The sequence below is a fragment of the Phocoena sinus genome, chromosome 1 (assembly GCF_008692025.1).
Source record: "Phocoena sinus isolate mPhoSin1 chromosome 1, mPhoSin1.pri, whole genome shotgun sequence".
NCBI classification, from domain to species: Eukaryota; Metazoa; Chordata; class Mammalia; order Artiodactyla; family Phocoenidae; genus Phocoena; species Phocoena sinus.
Window position 1 is genome coordinate 159309386 of NC_045763.1, and position 17844 is coordinate 159327229.

Below are 17844 nucleotides of genomic sequence, written 5' to 3' on the forward strand. Positions count from 1 at the left end.
CCTCTTCCTCCTCTACATGATGGGGGCTAGATCTTTGTCTTTGACCCCTTTACCTTTTCTAAGCTACACATTTTCCTGTCATCCAGTAAGTCCTAAGGGTTTAGAGTCCATTTATCATGGCCATGACTCCACTTTTTCCAAATGCCTACTTGACATCATGGATGTCTCAATGATATCTGCAACTTAACAAGACCAAACCGAAACTTTTTTTTTTTTTTTTTTGCGGTACGCGGGCCTCTCACTGTTGTGGCCTCTCCCATTGCGGAGCACAGGCTCCGGACACACAGGCTCAGCGGCCATGGCTCACGGGCCCAGCCTCTCCGCGGCATGTGGGATCTTCCCGGACCGGGGCACGAACCCGTGTGCCCTGCATCGGCAGGCGGACTCTCAACCACTGCGCCACCAGGGAAGCCCCAAACCAAAACTCTTTGATTTCCCTCTTCCCAACCTGTTCTTCACAATTTTCACATCTTATGAATGGCACCACCATCCACACAATTTCTGAAGTCAAAACTCTAGAAATTATCCTTGAGTGTTCTCTCCCTAACAAACTCAACATCCAATTCATTAGAAAGTCCTGTAGAGCAGCCGTTCCCAACCTTTCTGGCACCAGGGACCAGTTTCGTGGAAGATAATTTTTCAAGGGGGTCGGGGGGAAATGGTTGAGGCGGTAATGCCAGCGATGGAGAGCGGCAGATGCCAGCGATGGAGAGCGGCAGATGCCAGCGATGGAGAGCAGCAGATGAAGCTTCCCTCGCTTGCTGCTCACCTCCTGCTGTGTGTGTGTTGGGGTCGGCGGGGCGGGCGAAACCCCTGCTGTAAAGTCTACTTCCAAAATAGTCCAAATTAATTTCTTCAGTGTTACCCACTACCCCCAATATACAAGCCACCTTTTGGCGTGCACTTGTGGAATAGCTTCTTAACTGGTTGAATCAATTAACTTTGCAGGGCTGCCTTTTTGTCATTCGGATCTGAGCTTACACCTAGACCTTCGCACTGCAGCCAGTCTAAGCTTACTCTCAATCACTTCATCCTATTTTAACTCTCTACAAAGCACATATCACCGATATTTTGTTTGTCCTCCCTCCTGTTCATTTCTATATTCCCCAGGGCCTTACATCACGGCCTGGCAAAGGGCAGGCACATAAATAATTTTTGAACGAATACAAAAGCACATACTGCGTCCCACGGTTGTGCTAATCTATGAGTACTGTACTCTCTTCCCATCTCAGCAGGATACTTTCGTAAATGTAAAATTCCACACTGAGGATTAACTGGATGCATATTACACCGGTTCCCCCACCAGTAACCCGCCTTCCTCTATTTCCCCACCCCTCCCCTTGCAAAAATAAATTAATTAATAATAATAATGAGAGATTTGGAAAACGGCGTCATCAATATGGTCTTCTGCCACATTCCGAAGGCTTCATCGAGTTAACCGTGACAGAAACTAACCGCAGCAGCAGCGGAGACGTAAGGTAGAAGTTAGAAGACCTCACCAGCCGCAAGAACGGACTGCAAGTGCTGGGGCGCTGACCGCAAGCACTGCATGCTGGGAGCTGTAGTCTCCCAGGGAGGCCTGGCTGAAGCACCGGGCCCCCGCAGCATGCTGGGAACTGTAGTCGACGGCTGGCAACACGCCGCGAGGAAGGACTGCAGTTGAGACTCCGCCTCTGCGCTTCCTCATTGCATGCTGGGAACTGTAGTCTTTCTGGGAACCCGCTCCTCCCGGGCCGAGAGGCACCGAGGCTGCGCCATCTTAGGTCCGAGTGCGGCAGTGGAGGCTAGAGCGCAGGCGGGCTCAGTCCAGGCGCCGGCCGGCCGGCCCCGCCCCCGGGGGCCTGGCGCCCGCCCCTCGCTTGGGCCCCGCCTTCCCCCACGTGTCTGCTGCCGGGGGAGGCGCCTGAGCCGGAGCGGGCCGCCTGCGGTCCGGCCCGGTCGGCGCAGAGGGTGTAGTTGGCGGCGCGCGGGAGCGAGTCGCTTCCCGATGTTCCCGCCCCGGCTGCCGCGGGCCGCGCTGTGCGCTTAGTGCCCGGCTCCGGCCCCCTGAGGCGTCCGGGGGGCGGTGAGAGCGGCCTCGGCCCCGCGGAGACGAAGCAGCTGGAGGGCGAGGCGGCGGCCGCCGGGAGGAGGATGGGGGCTAACCAGTTAGTGGTGCTCAACGTGTACGACATGGTGAGTACGGCCCCAGCGGCGGGAGCCCGGCCCAGGCCCGCATCCTCTCGCCGGTCGGCTCGGACCCGGCCCCACGCGCTTCCTGCCTCGCGTCGCTGCCTCCCGCTTGGTTCTCTGGTGTGGGGGGAGGGGAGTATTATTTTTTAATCCTTGTAAACGTCGACGCGCTTGTTAGCGTTGCCCAGTCTGCCCCGGGGCTTTGGCCAAGACTCGGTTCGTCTTGAACCTCTCGCGTGCCCCGACTTGGCCCGGACCCAGGGCTGGGCCCGAACCTCTTGTCCCTTCCTCGAAGCTTGGGTCGCGGGCCGGACTTCCCACTCCACACGAACTCCGGGGCAGCCCCGCTTCTCCCACGCCGACTGCCTGCTCTGCCAGACCAGCCCAAGACTTCAAAAACTCCCAAGCTCTTGTAAGTCCACAAAGTCACCGCTTGTGATGCCTGTGTTAGAGTCTCTTTAAAGGTGAACAGGAGCCAAGACACCCTTGCCTCCAAGGCAACCTCATTAAAATGAATGAGGCTAAAATTTATCCAGAAAATAGCCCAGCAGAATTATTTAGGGATCATGGTGGTGCTCCTTTCCTAGACTTTGGAGACCACTTTCCAGGTGATGCAACAGGTATGTGACGTGACCACAGGAGAGGGACGGGAAGAACTTGTTTGTCGTCATCTAACTTCGGAGTACTGTGAGCACACAGAATTGAGTCCAAGGATTGGTTTGCCTTATAATTGCCATTGAAATACCCAGTACACAGTTATTGTTGCAGTTAGATGCGTGCTTGGGTTTGTTTGCTTTCGGTTGATTAGTTTTTGTTTTATAAGGGATTCCCCTCTACCTGTGATGTTTAAAATTTCTTGTTAAGTGGATTGACAAATGAAAAAGTCCCCAACATTATTTTTGTTGTCTTAAAGATGCAGAAGAGCAAAAATACTGGAGGTCAGGAGACTCGGTTCTCATTCACAGATCTAAAATTTTTGCTCCCTTGTATTGTTTTTAAGTTTTTAAATTTAGAGTGTAACATCTTGGGTAGAAAGGGATTCCCATGCCACAATCTGGGAATTATGTGAGAAGGCCATAAGGACTGCTTGAGATGTGAGATCAGATCTCTGTTGAGTTCACATACAAACTTGGGAGGTGAAAGGAGATGGGTTAACATACAGAGAAAAGTGGCACATGATAGAAAAAGTTACAGAGAAGACTGTAATTCTCTAGAGTAATAATTCTCTAGAGCAAATAATTCTCTAGAGTAAAACGTTTTGCTGATACCTGTGGATGCCTTTATTTTCCAAGAATTTTTATTGCTTCTGTTTACCCTCCTCACCACCACGCCCCCAGTGATCTGAATTTGGTTTCTTGTTTATTCGTGAAGATTGTTACAAACCATCTGTCCCTCAGGATATATTCTGCTCTTGAGAGCACAATATCCCTTTTCTTCTAGATTATTAAACCCCGTTAGAAATTAGGATTATGCAATGGCCAGAGGACCACGGTTTCATAGCCTAAAAGAAGTCTGTGAAAGTAGAGGAAGAGAGTGTTTTGCTTTTTTAATAAAACTGAAAGTACATTCTTTGGCTTTTAATGGCCTTTTTTACACTTTAGGTATTCTGTGAATCACAAAAATCATTGCCATGTGGTAAATGTAGGAAAAGCTAGAGATGATATTAAAAGCAGTATATTTTAAAGGGAGGAGTGTTCTGACAGATTTTAAAAATATTAACTGGATAACAAAGATCTTATTCTTCACATCACTTTTGTAAAGTAGGTAGTTACAAAGGAAGCAGAGAATAGGGTAGGTTAAACCTTCCCAGGTAACTATGAATAGGATCTAGAATTTCTAGACCACAGTCTGTTTCATTATTTTCTCTACTGAATAATTCCTGTGTCAACAGGAGGAGAAGGAGCATGTGAATGTTTATTATCAGAATGGAAACTAGCTGAATTATATGACTTCTAATAAACTTGCTTTTATATGTTCTTTTAAGGGCTTTCGGTCTGTGAGTGTTTTGTGTCACTAACTCAGCAACCTACAGCTATTTAGTTAGGACCCTGTAAAAGTCACAAAAATTAATTAATTACCCTTTTTTTCTTTAAGGAATTTAGAAAGTCATAGGGGAGTTAACAACAGTAGTAACAATTCAAAACAGAATACCATGCTTTTGATAAGAGGAGAACAAGATGTAAAGGAGAAGACTGAGTGTGCTTGTAGGATCAGGGAATGCTGAAAGATAAAGGGGGCAAAACCTGAAGGACTGGTAGGATTTCCGTATGCAGGGAACATTCAGCATGAACAATGGCAGGAGTAGGAAAGCATAGGTTGGATTTGGGAAATCCAGTATAGCGAGAGTGTAGGATGCATGAAAGGAGACAAAACTTTCAGTTTGATTAGAATTTTTATTATTTGGGGCTGAGGGGCTGGGCTGTGAGCCAGGGGGAACCATTTAAAGTTTTTGTGGGGAGGAGCAATGTGATCAGAGTTACGTTTTAGAATTAAGACCAGTGGGTTGAGGTACTAATTTGTATCTATTACACTCTCATTTTTTTCAAGCCAGTTTTGGTTTTTGAAACATTTTTGCTTGATGTCAAGGGCAAATTCCTTTTATCTTTGGTAGTACTTCCTATTCATCATAAATGACTTTGATGAGGATTGCTGTGGTCTGTCTGTACAGGCCTAATACATCAACTATCTATCTAGTCCAGACTTGGTAAACATGAAAATCAGCCTTTGATTTGCACTTATAATCACTGTTTATAGGGACCTCTTGTGGTGTATCCTTGTACCTCTTTCTCTGTGAGACTGTTACCTGCTCTAGGTGACTGTAATTTTCCTGTTCAGTAGATTGGGAGCTGTTCATCATTTCTTTTCTCCCATAACTCTGCCACATACATGAAAATAATTGTATCAGGGTCATCTGAATTAACTTTCTTCTCATGAAGAAACAGTATAATCCTCGAAAGGTTACTTTATCTTACACAGTGCTGCTTAATTATTGCTTGCTGCCTTCTCAGTGATTTTGTTCCTCTCTGTACTTTGGGGTAATCTACCACCAATAAAACATGTCCTGGAGTTATTTTCCAAGTCTTGGGAATGAGGTTATTCACATATTGCTAACTTACTGGCATACATAGTAAAGCAGGTGATTCAGATTAGTTTCACTTGCTGGGCCAGTCTCTGGTATAGTCACTTTAGCACAAAGTCTTCATGTGTCATAGATCCAGATTTTGTGCTACTAAGGAATTTTTATAAAGTAAGAATATGCAGTAATATGATGACATTTGTAGATTCATTCCATAAACAATTTTCTTCCTATTGTTAAACCGCACCTGTACATCTTCAGAGTCTTAACAGAAAAGAAACACTTTCTAGGACTCTTCAAATGAGGAAGTTTTTGTCTGGACTCCATTCTTTTGATCCTCCTGTCTGCGTTACACTTCTAGAGAGTGTGAGGCCATGCAGGTGTGACATGGTCTGACTTCCCGTACATCTGTAGATATAATTCAGACTTTCTGAAAGAGTTTCAGACTCATTTAAATATACTTTTCACCTGAGTGATTCCATAATATCATAAAACAACATGTCCAGGAACAAACTTTTTTTTCCCTTTTCTCCTTTCCTGACTTCAGACCCTTCCCCGTTACTCTACCGAACCCCCCCCCGTCCCCCACATTTCTTGTTAAAGGCCCATTTCCTACCAGTCCCCCACTATCTCCCCTCCCCCCAACATATACTCTTTATGCTCACACAATGAAAATTTTAAGTTATCCCAATAAGCTATACTGTACCCAGGTTCTTTCACACATGCTGATCCTTCTGTGTGGAATGTCCTGTTCCAGCGTTGATCAGTATGACCCCCTGCTCCTAGCTGTAGCTTAGCCTTTATTCATCAGACTTGGCTTAACTTCTGTGCCCTAGTTGTAATTTCTGCATGTCTCAGTCACCGCATGTGTTATAATTCTGTGCATCCCACTACACTGTAAGTTCCTTGATGGCATCATACTATCACCAGTGTTTAGAAGAGGGCCTGTCGCTAGAATGTGTTCTGTAAGTAAATATTTACCAGATGAATGGGATTTTAACTAGGCAGTTTTGTTAGGAATGGTGCTAGTACTTGAATGGCCTGAAAAGGTCATCTGTTCCCTCTTCTCCCTGTGTCAAATGCCTATTTCTGGGTTTTTTTCCTTGTACTTTTACTTAGTTTATTGCAGGATTTTAGCTTTATTGGACCAAGAAGGGAAGTAAGATAGCAAAATAACATCAATTATTCTTCTTTGACATTGTTCTTTTTGTTCTGTTTTGTTTTGTTTTTAACACTGTGTAACTAGACTGAAGAAATGTTCTTAATCTGTTTATTCTTTGAACTTGGATTTTAGTCACTCCTTGGAAGAGAATCCCTTCAAAAACATTGTCAGTTCCTGAATTTTAATAAGATTTAACTAGTTAATAGGAACTAGTCTTAACTTTCTTGTACCAAGTATGCTTCTTGGGCCAGTGACTTTCCTACCACTTGATATAGAAACAGTGACCCGTGAGTCTAGTAAAAAAAAAAAAAGAAAAAGGTCAGTCATAAATCTGCCCTCCTATGTTATCTCTGACAGTATCTCCTTTTTTCTTTTCTTTCTTTCTTTTTTTTTTTTTTGGTTTAGTGTATAAAAGGATCCAGTCCCTCTGTATATTTGTTTTATATTCCTGCAATAACAAATTGCCCAAAACTTAGTGGTTTAAAGTAATGCAGATTTATTCTCTCACACTTCTGTAGGTCATGCATTCAGGTGGACTAGGCTGGTTCCTCTGCTCCAGATCTCACAAGGCTTGAAAGCAAGGTGTCAGCTGGCCTAGGCTGTGGGGGACACATCTGCTGCTAAGCCCGTTAGATTGTTCCCAGAATTCAGTTGCTTGCAGTTGTAGGGCTGAGGTCCCATTCCTTGTTGTTTTGTCAGCCGAGCCTCTCTCAGATGCTTAAAGCCTCTTGCATCCTTCATCCTCAAACCAGCAATAATGCATTGATTCCTTCTCACACTTCACATATCTCTGGCCTCCCCTTCTCCCATATGTTTCCTACCTCCATCCAGTAAAAGTTCTCTGCTTTTAAGGGCTCTTATAATTAGATGAGACCCACAAGGATATTCCAGGGTAGTATCTATCTTAAAGTCTGTATCCTTACATCTGCAAAGTCCCTTTGTCATGTATAGCATATTCACGGGTTCTGGAGAGCAGGATCTGGACATCTTAAGGAGTCATTCTGCCTACCACACCATCTGTGAAAGGTATTTTGTAAACCCCAAAATGTTCGGTGTTCCCTTTTAGCAGTCCCTTGACTTGGCATGGAATAAATGTTAACCTAGTAATTTAAAATGGAAAATTTGATGTACAGTCATCCCTTAGTATCCATGGGGGAATTGGTTCCAGGATCCACTCTAGATGCCAAAATCTGCAGATGCTCAAATCCTGTGGTTGACCCTCCACGTGCACAGGTGTGGAACCTGTGGATACGGAGGGCTGACTGTATGTTTATTGAAAAAAATCCACGTATTAAGTGGTCCCGTGTTGTTCAGCCGTCACCTGTATTCAGAAAGTAAAGTATGGGAATCTTTTATGATTGGCAAATACTCCGATATTAAGGGTCCAAGCATGCTGATGACTACAGACCCTTCAAACTGCAGTGGTATAGTGTATATCAATCCCGAGGTCACGTGTTGATGGATAAAGTTAACAGTATAGAATTCAGTGAAACTTATAAATTAAGTACTTTAATACTAAGGAGAGCCTACTATTTTAGGTGAAATCTTTTGTTAAATGGATTTTTCTTAAGACAGGTTATACTTACACTTTCCATTTATTGACTGTCAGATTTTCTATAAGAATATTTAAATTCCAAAGCACCATTATTGTTCAAGTATCACCCAGTTGGTTACTAGAATATAAAGAGAAGACTGCCAAAATAATCTTAAACTATGAGAAAGGCAGAACAATAATAAAGGGAAACGAGATACATGTCAATAATTTTGTTTCGATTTATTTGGAATGTATTTTGGTGTATGACTGTGATAGTCCCCTACCCCCAGAACAATAACTCAAAACTTAACTAATGAACCCCACATTATTTGAAATAAAAGTCTCTCCTCACTAAATTGTGATGTCATCCTTATCATAATACTAAATTCTTGCCCATACAGGATTGATTCTAGTCTCATTACTACAGTATTTTAATTATTATAATCTCACAATATATTTAGTGTATGGCTGGGCCAGTTTCCCTTTTTTATCATTCCAAAGTTTTCATGGCTGTTACTCATTTTCTTTTTTAGAAGTACTTTGTAAGGCTCTGAAAAAATTCCATACTTTTTTGTCTTTTTTTTTTTTGACTTTGTTAAAATACACATAAAATTTACTGTCTTAACTATTTTTACCTGTGTAGTTCCGTGTATAACACATTGTTGTGCAACCAATCTCCAGAACTTTTTCATCTTGCAAAAGTGAAACTATACCCATGAAACAATTCCCCACTTCCCCTTCCCCCCAGTCCCTGGTTATTCCCATTCTACTTTCTTTCTCTATGAATTTGACTAGATGCCTCATATAAGTGGAATCATACATTATTTGTCTTTTTGTAACTGACCTATTTTTCTTTGCATAGTGTCCTCAAGTTTCATCCCTGTTGTAGCATGTGTCAGAATTCCCTTCCTTCTTAAAGGTGAATAATATTCCACATTTTGTTTATCCGTTTATCTGTTGATGGACACTTGTTTGCTTCCACCTTTTGGCTATTGTAAATAATGCTGCTGTGAACATGGGTCTACAAATAAATCTGTTCAAATCTTTGCTTTCAGTTCTTTTAGCTGTATACCCAGTAGCCCACAAGATTTTTTTTTGTTTTATGACATTTCAGTCTCATGTCATCCCTAGAAAGGCTTCCCCTAGCCTAAAATTATAGAAATAATCTACATGTTTGTTCCCAGGTGGAAAACCAATACTAATTATTGAGTGACCCATGGTTCCCCATGTTAATTGGAGGTACGTGCCACGTTTATCCTGTCTTAAATTATCATGGATATATAAATCTATTTCTTGACTTTCTATACTATTCATTTATTTAGTTACCACTTCCTGCACCATTACAGATGTTTAATTGCAGTATTCTACTGTGTTTTGATAACTGGTGATAAGTTTCTCATATTCTCTTTCAGAATTCTCTTTATTTTTCCCACACATTTGTTTTTCAAATAAAATTTAAAATCAATTTGTAAAAAAATGTCATTGAAAATTTAAGTGTAATGACATTAAATTTATGAATAATTTTGGGGAGAATTGATAGATTTACAATATTGAGTCTTTTCCCATAACAATAAGAGCTAACGGGACTTCCCTGGTGGTCCAGTGGTAAAGATCCCGCCTTACAATGCGGGGCACAGGGGTTTGATCCCTGGTCGGGGAACTAAGATCCCACATGCCGCGGGACAGCTAAGCCTGAGCTCGCGCACCTCAGCTAGAGCCTGCACGCCTCAACTGGAGCCTGCGTGCCGCAAACTACACAGCCCACGCGCTCTGGAACCCGGGCGCCACAACTACAGAGCCCACGTGCCCTGGAGCCTGTGCACCACAACTCGAGAGAGAAACATGTACGCCACAACTAGAGAGAAGCCCACGCACCACAACAAAGAGCCCTGTGTGCCACAGTGAAAGATCCCGCATGTCTCAACGAAGATTCCACGTGCCGCAACTAAGACCCAACACGGCCAAAAATAAATAAATTAAAAATAAATAATAAATAAACCTTTAAAAAAAATTAGAGCTAACATTTTTGAATGTTTTCTGTATGCCAGCCATTGCAATAAGCCATTCCCTCATATCCTTTTTAAAAATGATGAAACTGGGGCTTAGTTGAAGAATGTGCTCAGAATCATGCCATAAGTGATAGAGCAGTCTTGAACCAAGAGCTCTGACACTAAAATCCGTGCCCTTAACCACCATATAGCTGCCCTCATCCTTGGAAAGTGCTGTGTTTCTCTTTTTATTTGTCCTAATCTTACACCCATTCCTAAACTAACTTTCACTGTGCTCTTTGGAACTCATGAATGAGTAGTGATTTTTAAAATCCCCTACATCCTAAACCTTTTCTGTAAATGGTCCTCTGATGGTTAATTTTATGTGTCAACATGGCTAGGGCAGAGTACCCAGTTTTCAGTCAAACAGCAGTCTAGATGTTGCTATGAAGATATTTTTTAGATGATTAATATTTAAATCAGGAGACTGAGTAAAGCAGATTATCTTCCATAATGTGGTTGGGCCTCATCCAATCAGTTGAAGATCTTAAGAGAAAAGACTGCGGTCCGTAAGGAAGAGGGAATTCTGCCGCCAGACGAGCTGTAACATCACCTCTTCCCTGCCTTTCCTGCCTGTTCTCCTGCCCTGCAAATTTCACACTTGTCATCCCCCACTATCACGTGAGTCAATTCCTTAAAATAATCACGACCTTGCTCTCCCCCTACCGTCTAAGTTAGATTTGTAGTCTACCATTTTAATCATTCCCTCTGTCACATTTGTCTGGCAAATGTTAAATTGAACTCTTCATGTCCTCCACACCTCAGCAGACAAATGCAGCTAGAGAAAAATATACAACCATACAGACTAATCTCACTTTAAAATCATGACCATAAACCCCAAGAGGACCCTAAGTGCTGTCTGGCAGTGCTTCCTTATTTCTATGGTCAACTGACTTTCCCACTCTCCAAGACAACTACAGTATTTCATACTCTCTCCCCACATTCCTTACTGTCAGCTGATGGCTTCACTGCTTATTTCACTTAAATTAAAAAAAAAAAAAAAAAACGACTGAAGAGAATTTTCTCATCCTTCCACCACCACTGTTCACCTCCATCCTATTACATGGAAAGGGAACGAATTGCCAGTGTCCCTGCCTGAGGTCAAACCTTCCACTGTGTGCTGAAGCCCATGCTCTCCTATGCAAGGACTTTGCTTTTCTTCTGTTCTCTCTCAGTTTTTCCCCCTCTACTGTCATTCCAGTCAGCATATGAATATGCTGTAATATTTTCCAGTCCTTATTATCTCTGTTTATAAATTCTTCACTCTGCAGCGAGCTTGAGGGCAGAGACAGTGTGTTACTCTTCTTTTTATTCCCAGAGCTTGGAACATAGTGATCACTTTAAAAAGGTTTGTGGACTTACCTGAAGTTCCCCTAGGACTTGTCCTGAAACAGTTTCTTCCTCCACTGTGCCCTCTTGTTCATTGTTGCTACTTGCAGGATGGAGAAGCATGCTGCTGGACACCTGCAATGGCTTTGGGTTTCAACCCTATGGCTGGCTGCTCACCTCCGGGGACGTGCTTTGCTCTGGTGTCTTGACGGGTCTCCCTAGCCAGTCAGGTGGCAAGTGAGAGTCCCAAAGCATCCACACTGGTTCAGAACAAGAGTATCGATGTGAGAAAGAGTCAGGGCTGAGACAGACCTGGCTTCTCCTTGGTCACGCCTTCTCTACCTTCTCCTTGGTCACGCTTACTGTGTGGAATCTGTTACCGGAAGTAGTGAAATGCAGTTCTTTGTGGTTTAGCCTGGCATCAGGCTGCATGGATTTGTATTCTACCTCCTGCGTTTTAGCTGTGTGACTTTAGGAAAATTACTTAACTTCTCTGTGCTTCTATTTCTTTCTAAAATGGGAATAGGACTTCCCTGGCAGTCCAGTGGTTAAGACTCCATGCTTCCAATGCAGGGGGTGCTGGTTCAATCCCTGGTCAGGGAGCTAAGATCCCACATGCCAGGTAGCACGGCCAAAAAATTTAAAAATAAAATAAAATGGGAATAGCACTGTACCTAGCTCATAGGGTTTTTTTAAGGATCATGGGTCAATTTGTGTAAAATGCATAGGATGATACCTGGCACGTGATAAGCACTGGAAAGTGTTAGCTATTGTTATCGCTAGTGTTATTTGCAGGATTGTAGAAGCTAAATGAGCTTCCATTTGTATACTTTCAGCTGTTGCAACACTTAATAACTCGAGTTTGGGAATTTCATCAGTTTATCTAAAGGAGTGTTAGTACACAGAATAAAGTGCTACCCAGAGTGAAGCATTAAAAGCAGGCTGTTGAATGGAGAGCAAGCTAGGGGTTACCAGTTTGCAGGGGTGCGCAAAAGGGTACAAACTTTTGGGTGTAAGATAGGCTCAAGGACATATTGTACAACATGGGGAATATAGCCAGTATTTTATAACAGCTGTAAATGGAAAGCAACCTTTTAAAAATTGTATAAAAAATTAATAGTAAATTTAGATTTAAAAAAATGCGGGGTGTTGTACACTTGACACCATCTCCAAGATCTCCATCGTACTATATGTATAAAATTGGGGTTAATTGTATAGCCTTTTTTTCCCCTTTGTGTGTTAGAGTTGACAGCTGGTCTTCAGCCTTTCTGCCAGATGAACTTAATGCTTCTAATTTATATAAGTCTTTAAATATTTGTGGAAACTAAAAATAAACAACTTAGCTTGAGGTTGGTTTGTATACCGTAGTGTAATTATAATTTCTAGCTCACTGTCCAACACTGAGTTAAATGAACCACCAGATAAAGTTAACATGTTAATTGTCTCCAGCAGTTCTCAGTATAATCTGTTGTGTGTATACTAGTCTACTGAATAGTATAAAAAGAGTTGTCTGGTTGAAGTACAGTCGAAATTCTAGTTTCCAGAAGGAACATATCTTCTAGATTTTCCCACTCCTTCAGATTTGAGGGTTAGTTATAGTTCCCAGAATAGGAGGTCTCTACATTACTAAACTAGTAATAAGGTAGGCATGTCACATGGCATTTAGGCAGAGTAAGTGATGGCTATTTCTTTTTACTTGCGATGGTACATGATGGATCACCATAATTTCACATTTAAGGAAAAATAATGAACTAATAGTATTGATCTCCATCTTATTCTGAAGTTTCAGGGTACTTCAAGATCATGTAAAGAAAATTAAAGCCACATGAGACTGTTAGGAAGTAGTCATGTGACTTCAAAAAGCACTAGGTGAAGGCTAAGAAACCTGGGCTCTGTTTACAGTTTAGCCAGTCATTATGTGGCCTTGGGCACAGATTACATGCTTGAATATCCCATAATTGATTTACATATTTTATGTGGACTGTTTTATGAAAGAATAAGTGAAAGCATGTGTTAGAGTAACCCAAAAAGAGTTATTAATTTATTACATATACACATATTTGTTTTAACACTTGTCAAATTTTGACTGATTGTTTACATTCTTAATGAGTTCCTTATGGGCAAGGACAGTGAGTTAATCATCCTTGTATCCCCAGTGTCGAGCAGAGTCCCTGACATACATTTTATTGAATCAAAGTTCTCTAACTTGCTTTATTTATAGCTTTGTAGGTAAGTAAAAATTTTAAATGAGATTTAAATTGAGATGCAATTTAGGGGAACCTTCTAGAACTATTTCTCAGTTTTATCCTGGACCAACTAAAATATACATTTTACATAATACTTATTATACACACATGTAACTGAAACCAGATGTTCAGGAAACACCTTGCTGTGTGTGATGTCCTCTGATAAGTTCTATTGCATTATGTTTCATTCATTTAAAATAATGCTGGTGCAACCCACTGAAATGATTTTAGGATTCTTTAATGGGTTTTAAACCTACAGTTTAAAAGATACCTCTCAGGAAGGCAAGCTCCATGAGAACAGGAACTTGATCATGTTCACTTCTGTATTGCTAGTTCTTAGCACATAATAGGTGTTCAGTACATATTTCTTGAATGAGAGAAAAAATGGAGTTGTTTTCCCATGGGTCATGTTTAAGAACAGGACAAAGGGAAAAGCATTACATATTCCTTGCTACATTTCAGCTCATCAAGTATTTGAGTGATCTAAGTACGATATAATACAATACACTAAGCAACATGCAAGGTACAGAATTAAGTAAGACTTTGTCTCAGATCTCATGCAGTTTTAGAACCCAATCCAGGAGGACAGTCAGGTGCAAATAGGCCTTCTTAAAAGGAGTTTCAGGGTTTTACCAAAATTTTTATTTCACACAACTAAATTAAGTGCCTGATACGAGAGATTTTCCAGAACATGGTTTTCTGGTGTAGATGTGGCTCAGGACCAAGAATTGGCAGTACCCTGCCCCATCTACTTATCATCACTAGTAGAGTCAAACGGTGGCTAATATAAAATAGGGTTAGTCTTAAAAATATTCAAGGGGCATTTGGTTCACTGTTGATTTGACTTCTAAAAATCTATTCTCCTTTAAATAACTTAATTCACAGTCATCCTATGTCTAGCTTGTTGTGGGAGGGTCTTAGAAATTAGATCCTTTGGTAAACATAATAATTTGTTTTTGAAAATTAGCTTGCATAGTTAATAAACAGGAGGAAGCTTTAGCTCTGTACAAAATACACGTCACCACATTTTCCTTGGTTTCTTAGATTATCGTGTCAGTATGTAGTTAGGCATATTCACACTCGTGAGGTCTATCAAAACTTTATATTTATAAAACTTTATATTTATGAAACACTTTACATTTATAAAACACTATTAACTAAAAAATTACAAATCTTTCATAATCAGGAGAGATTATGTACTCTAAAAAATTGAGGCTTAATACCTACTGTTATCAACAATTTATAAATAACTTTGTAATGAAAATGTTTTTGTTACATAAAGATTTTTTTTTCTAAGACAGAGAGTTGGCCATGTGCTTATTAGATAATATTTTCAGGTAGTGAAAAGATTGGACATTTTCTTAGAAATAATTATTATGGAATAGAATCTATTTCTTATAGTATAAAGCAAATTAACAGACATAGCACTGGATAATCGTGATTTCATCTAAAAAAGATACTAGAAAATCTTTTCATTCAGTGAGTTTTTATTGTCTCTCTGCTTTATGACTAACCTGATGCTAAGGCACCATAGATAGCATTAAATATGATTTACTGTCGGTATTAAATAGCATTTGCTGTAAGGTTATCTTGGGCTAAATCCAGTGGTACCAGAAAGACTTCATAAGGTAGTTTAACAGTGTGAACATCAAGGACAGTTTTATATTAGATGACACTATAATAATTATCCCACAATCTCTACTAGTCACAGTTTATTTTGGATTTTTTTTTTTTTTTGCGGTACGCGGGCCTCTCACTGTTGTGGCCTCTCCCGTAGCGGAGCACAGGCTCCGGACGCGCAGGCTCAGCGGCCATGGCTCACAGGCCCAGCTGCTCCGTGGCACGTGGGATCTTCCCGGACCAGGGCACGAACCCGTGTCCCCTGCATTGGCAAGTGGACTCTCAACCACTGCGCCACCAGGGAAGCCCTATTTTGGAATTTTAACTCAGTAATTGAAATGCCTTGTCCTAAACACCTTTTTTTGGGAATTAAGTAAAATGTTTACTTTTAATCCAGTGAACACTGGTTCTAGTTTATAGGGGAAACAGTCATACTTTATACTTAGATCATTTAATACTGCCTTTTAAGGAAGTCAGACCCAGGCTCTAAGTGGTTATATTAAGTGTTTTAAGTTCCAGACTAGGGAGATTGCATTTATCATTGCTGTTGCTTTCAAACAGGAAGCATAACATTTTATTAAATGAATAAAGCAAATCACTGACTAAAATGAAGTTTAATGAAAGTTCTCTATCAGAAGAAGAACTTAACATTTTAATATATGACTATAATATAGTACAGTCAGTTCACTTCTATAAGCAATGCTTTAAAATAATAAATAGAAATATTTAGGCCAATTTTTTCATTGAAGCAAGATTGAGCTCAAAAGTTAACTATAGTTTATGTATTTATTGCCTTCCCACATATTTCAAGATGATAACTTTTCTGTGAATGGTTTCCTCTTACCTTTTTATATTAATACTTTGGAATGCTTTGATAAGCCTTCTAAACTTCAGTGACACTGGCTGGTATCAAAGGAGGTAAAGCGTGTATTAGTGGTCCTTCCTTGGCCCTCTTCTCTTTACTTACTTGCCACCTCCATGGACTTAGGAAGTACAAGACTGTAAGGTCCTAGCACCAAAGTGAGACTGGTTCTCCAGCCCTCTGCTCATGTCCTTCATGAATATATAAGAATCCTATAAAACCACTGCCTTATTTACAGAGACCTTTTACTCAGATCTGTACTTTTCAAGAATATAAATCATTGCTTATAGGAGTCTTAGAGTCAAATTAACTTTGCCATTGTTTGCTGTTCAGTCTAGTGAGTCACTGCTCTTGGTAATTTGACATCAACTCCCAAAGATTCTTGAAAATTCTGAGAATTAACGGGTAGCCAGAACCAATCTGCTTATTTACACGTGCATACGACCCTTTACCAATGTGTAGAACAGAGTATTAGGGAAGGATCATATTATCAATATATGTGTTTGCTACTACTAATGCTTAATGTTTACTATAGGTCAAGCGCTGTTCTAAGTACTTTATACATACTAATTTATTAATCCTCACAATAGTCTTCTGTGGAAGATACTATTTATTATCTCCATTTTATAAATAAGGACAGAGAGGATAAATATCTTTACCCAGGTCACACAACTAGTAAATAATGAAGTCAGAATTTGAACCAAGGTGTTCTGGCTCCAGGATCTGAATTGGAATCAAACACTTTTTGAGACATATTGGGTATCTTTAAAAGTTATCAAATATCAGTGTGGGACGGGGATAGATTGGGACTTTGGGATTGACATGTACACACTACTATATTTAAAATAGATAACCAACAAGGACCTGCTGTATAGCACAGGGAACTCAGCTCAATATTCTATAATAACCTAATGGGAAAAGAATTGGAAAAAGAATGGATACTTGTATGGGTATAACTGAATCACTTTGCTGTACACCTGTAACTAACACATCATTGTTAACTATACTCCAATATAAAATTTTTTTTAATTTTTAAATAAAATTAAAAAACACTTTTTTAAAGTTACCAAATATCTGTGAAGAAAACAAGACAAAGAACCCCCATCTCCTGACACTCAGCCCAGTGTCTTTCCACTATAGTTCAAATGCTTCAGCGTTGTTCATTGTAATGCTTGGATCAACCTTTTTCTATTCAAGCAATAAACTCTGAAGTAAATTCAAAGATAATAGAAGCAATACTCTTGTGATCCAGACTGGAACACAAGAACGTTTTGGGCTTTCCTGTTTGATCCTAAGGGAAAGATAGCCTTAGATTAAGCTAACCAAATGGTTTAGTAGGTGGTTGACGTGGACATGTTGTGGTAACTCTGCTGTTGTTTGGTGGTTCGAGAGATACTCTTTTGTGGTAGCGGCTGGGTGGTTTACTGTTTTCCTTTGGTATGTTGGGAAAAGTTTGAGAAGAATCAAACTGTAAACTTTCAAATGAAAACATCTGATTTTTCATATAATCCTTGAGAGATTGTATAGTTGTCAGCATTGGGTAAACTTGAATGTATAGTTTCCTTTAGTGGATCTGCCCCTAGTGTTCCATTTCACTCCTGCCTCACACAGCATGGCCCTGTGTGGTAAGCTTTCTCTGCAGGGCTGGTCCCAGTGTCATTATATATACCTCTTCATCCCAGCTTCTGCAGTTGTCTCAGAGCAATAGTTCACCTAGTCTCCTGAATACTTGTTGTATTCTTAGACTTGGACAAACTCTAGCAATAAAAGTGGTCTTTTCCCAATTCAAATAAAA

The 17844-nt window shown here is 40.6% G+C and overlaps 1 protein-coding gene across 3 annotated transcripts in view; it reads left to right on the top strand.

The window, feature by feature from the left end:
* Positions 1–1887: 1887 nt before the first annotated feature.
* DESI2 (desumoylating isopeptidase 2) overlaps positions 1888–17844 on the top strand; it is a 41583-nt gene continuing 25626 nt past the window's right edge. The window contains exons 1-2 of one of the 3 annotated variants that reach the window (XM_032646424.1): positions 1888–2175; positions 2468–2584. In XM_032646424.1, coding sequence (XP_032502315.1) covers positions 2134–2175; positions 2468–2584 — 159 coding nt within the window. In that variant the 5' untranslated portion in view covers positions 1888–2133. The remainder of the gene's footprint in view (positions 2176–2467; positions 2585–17844) is intronic. The other 2 variants (XM_032646431.1, XM_032646440.1) reach the window with 2 other exon arrangements.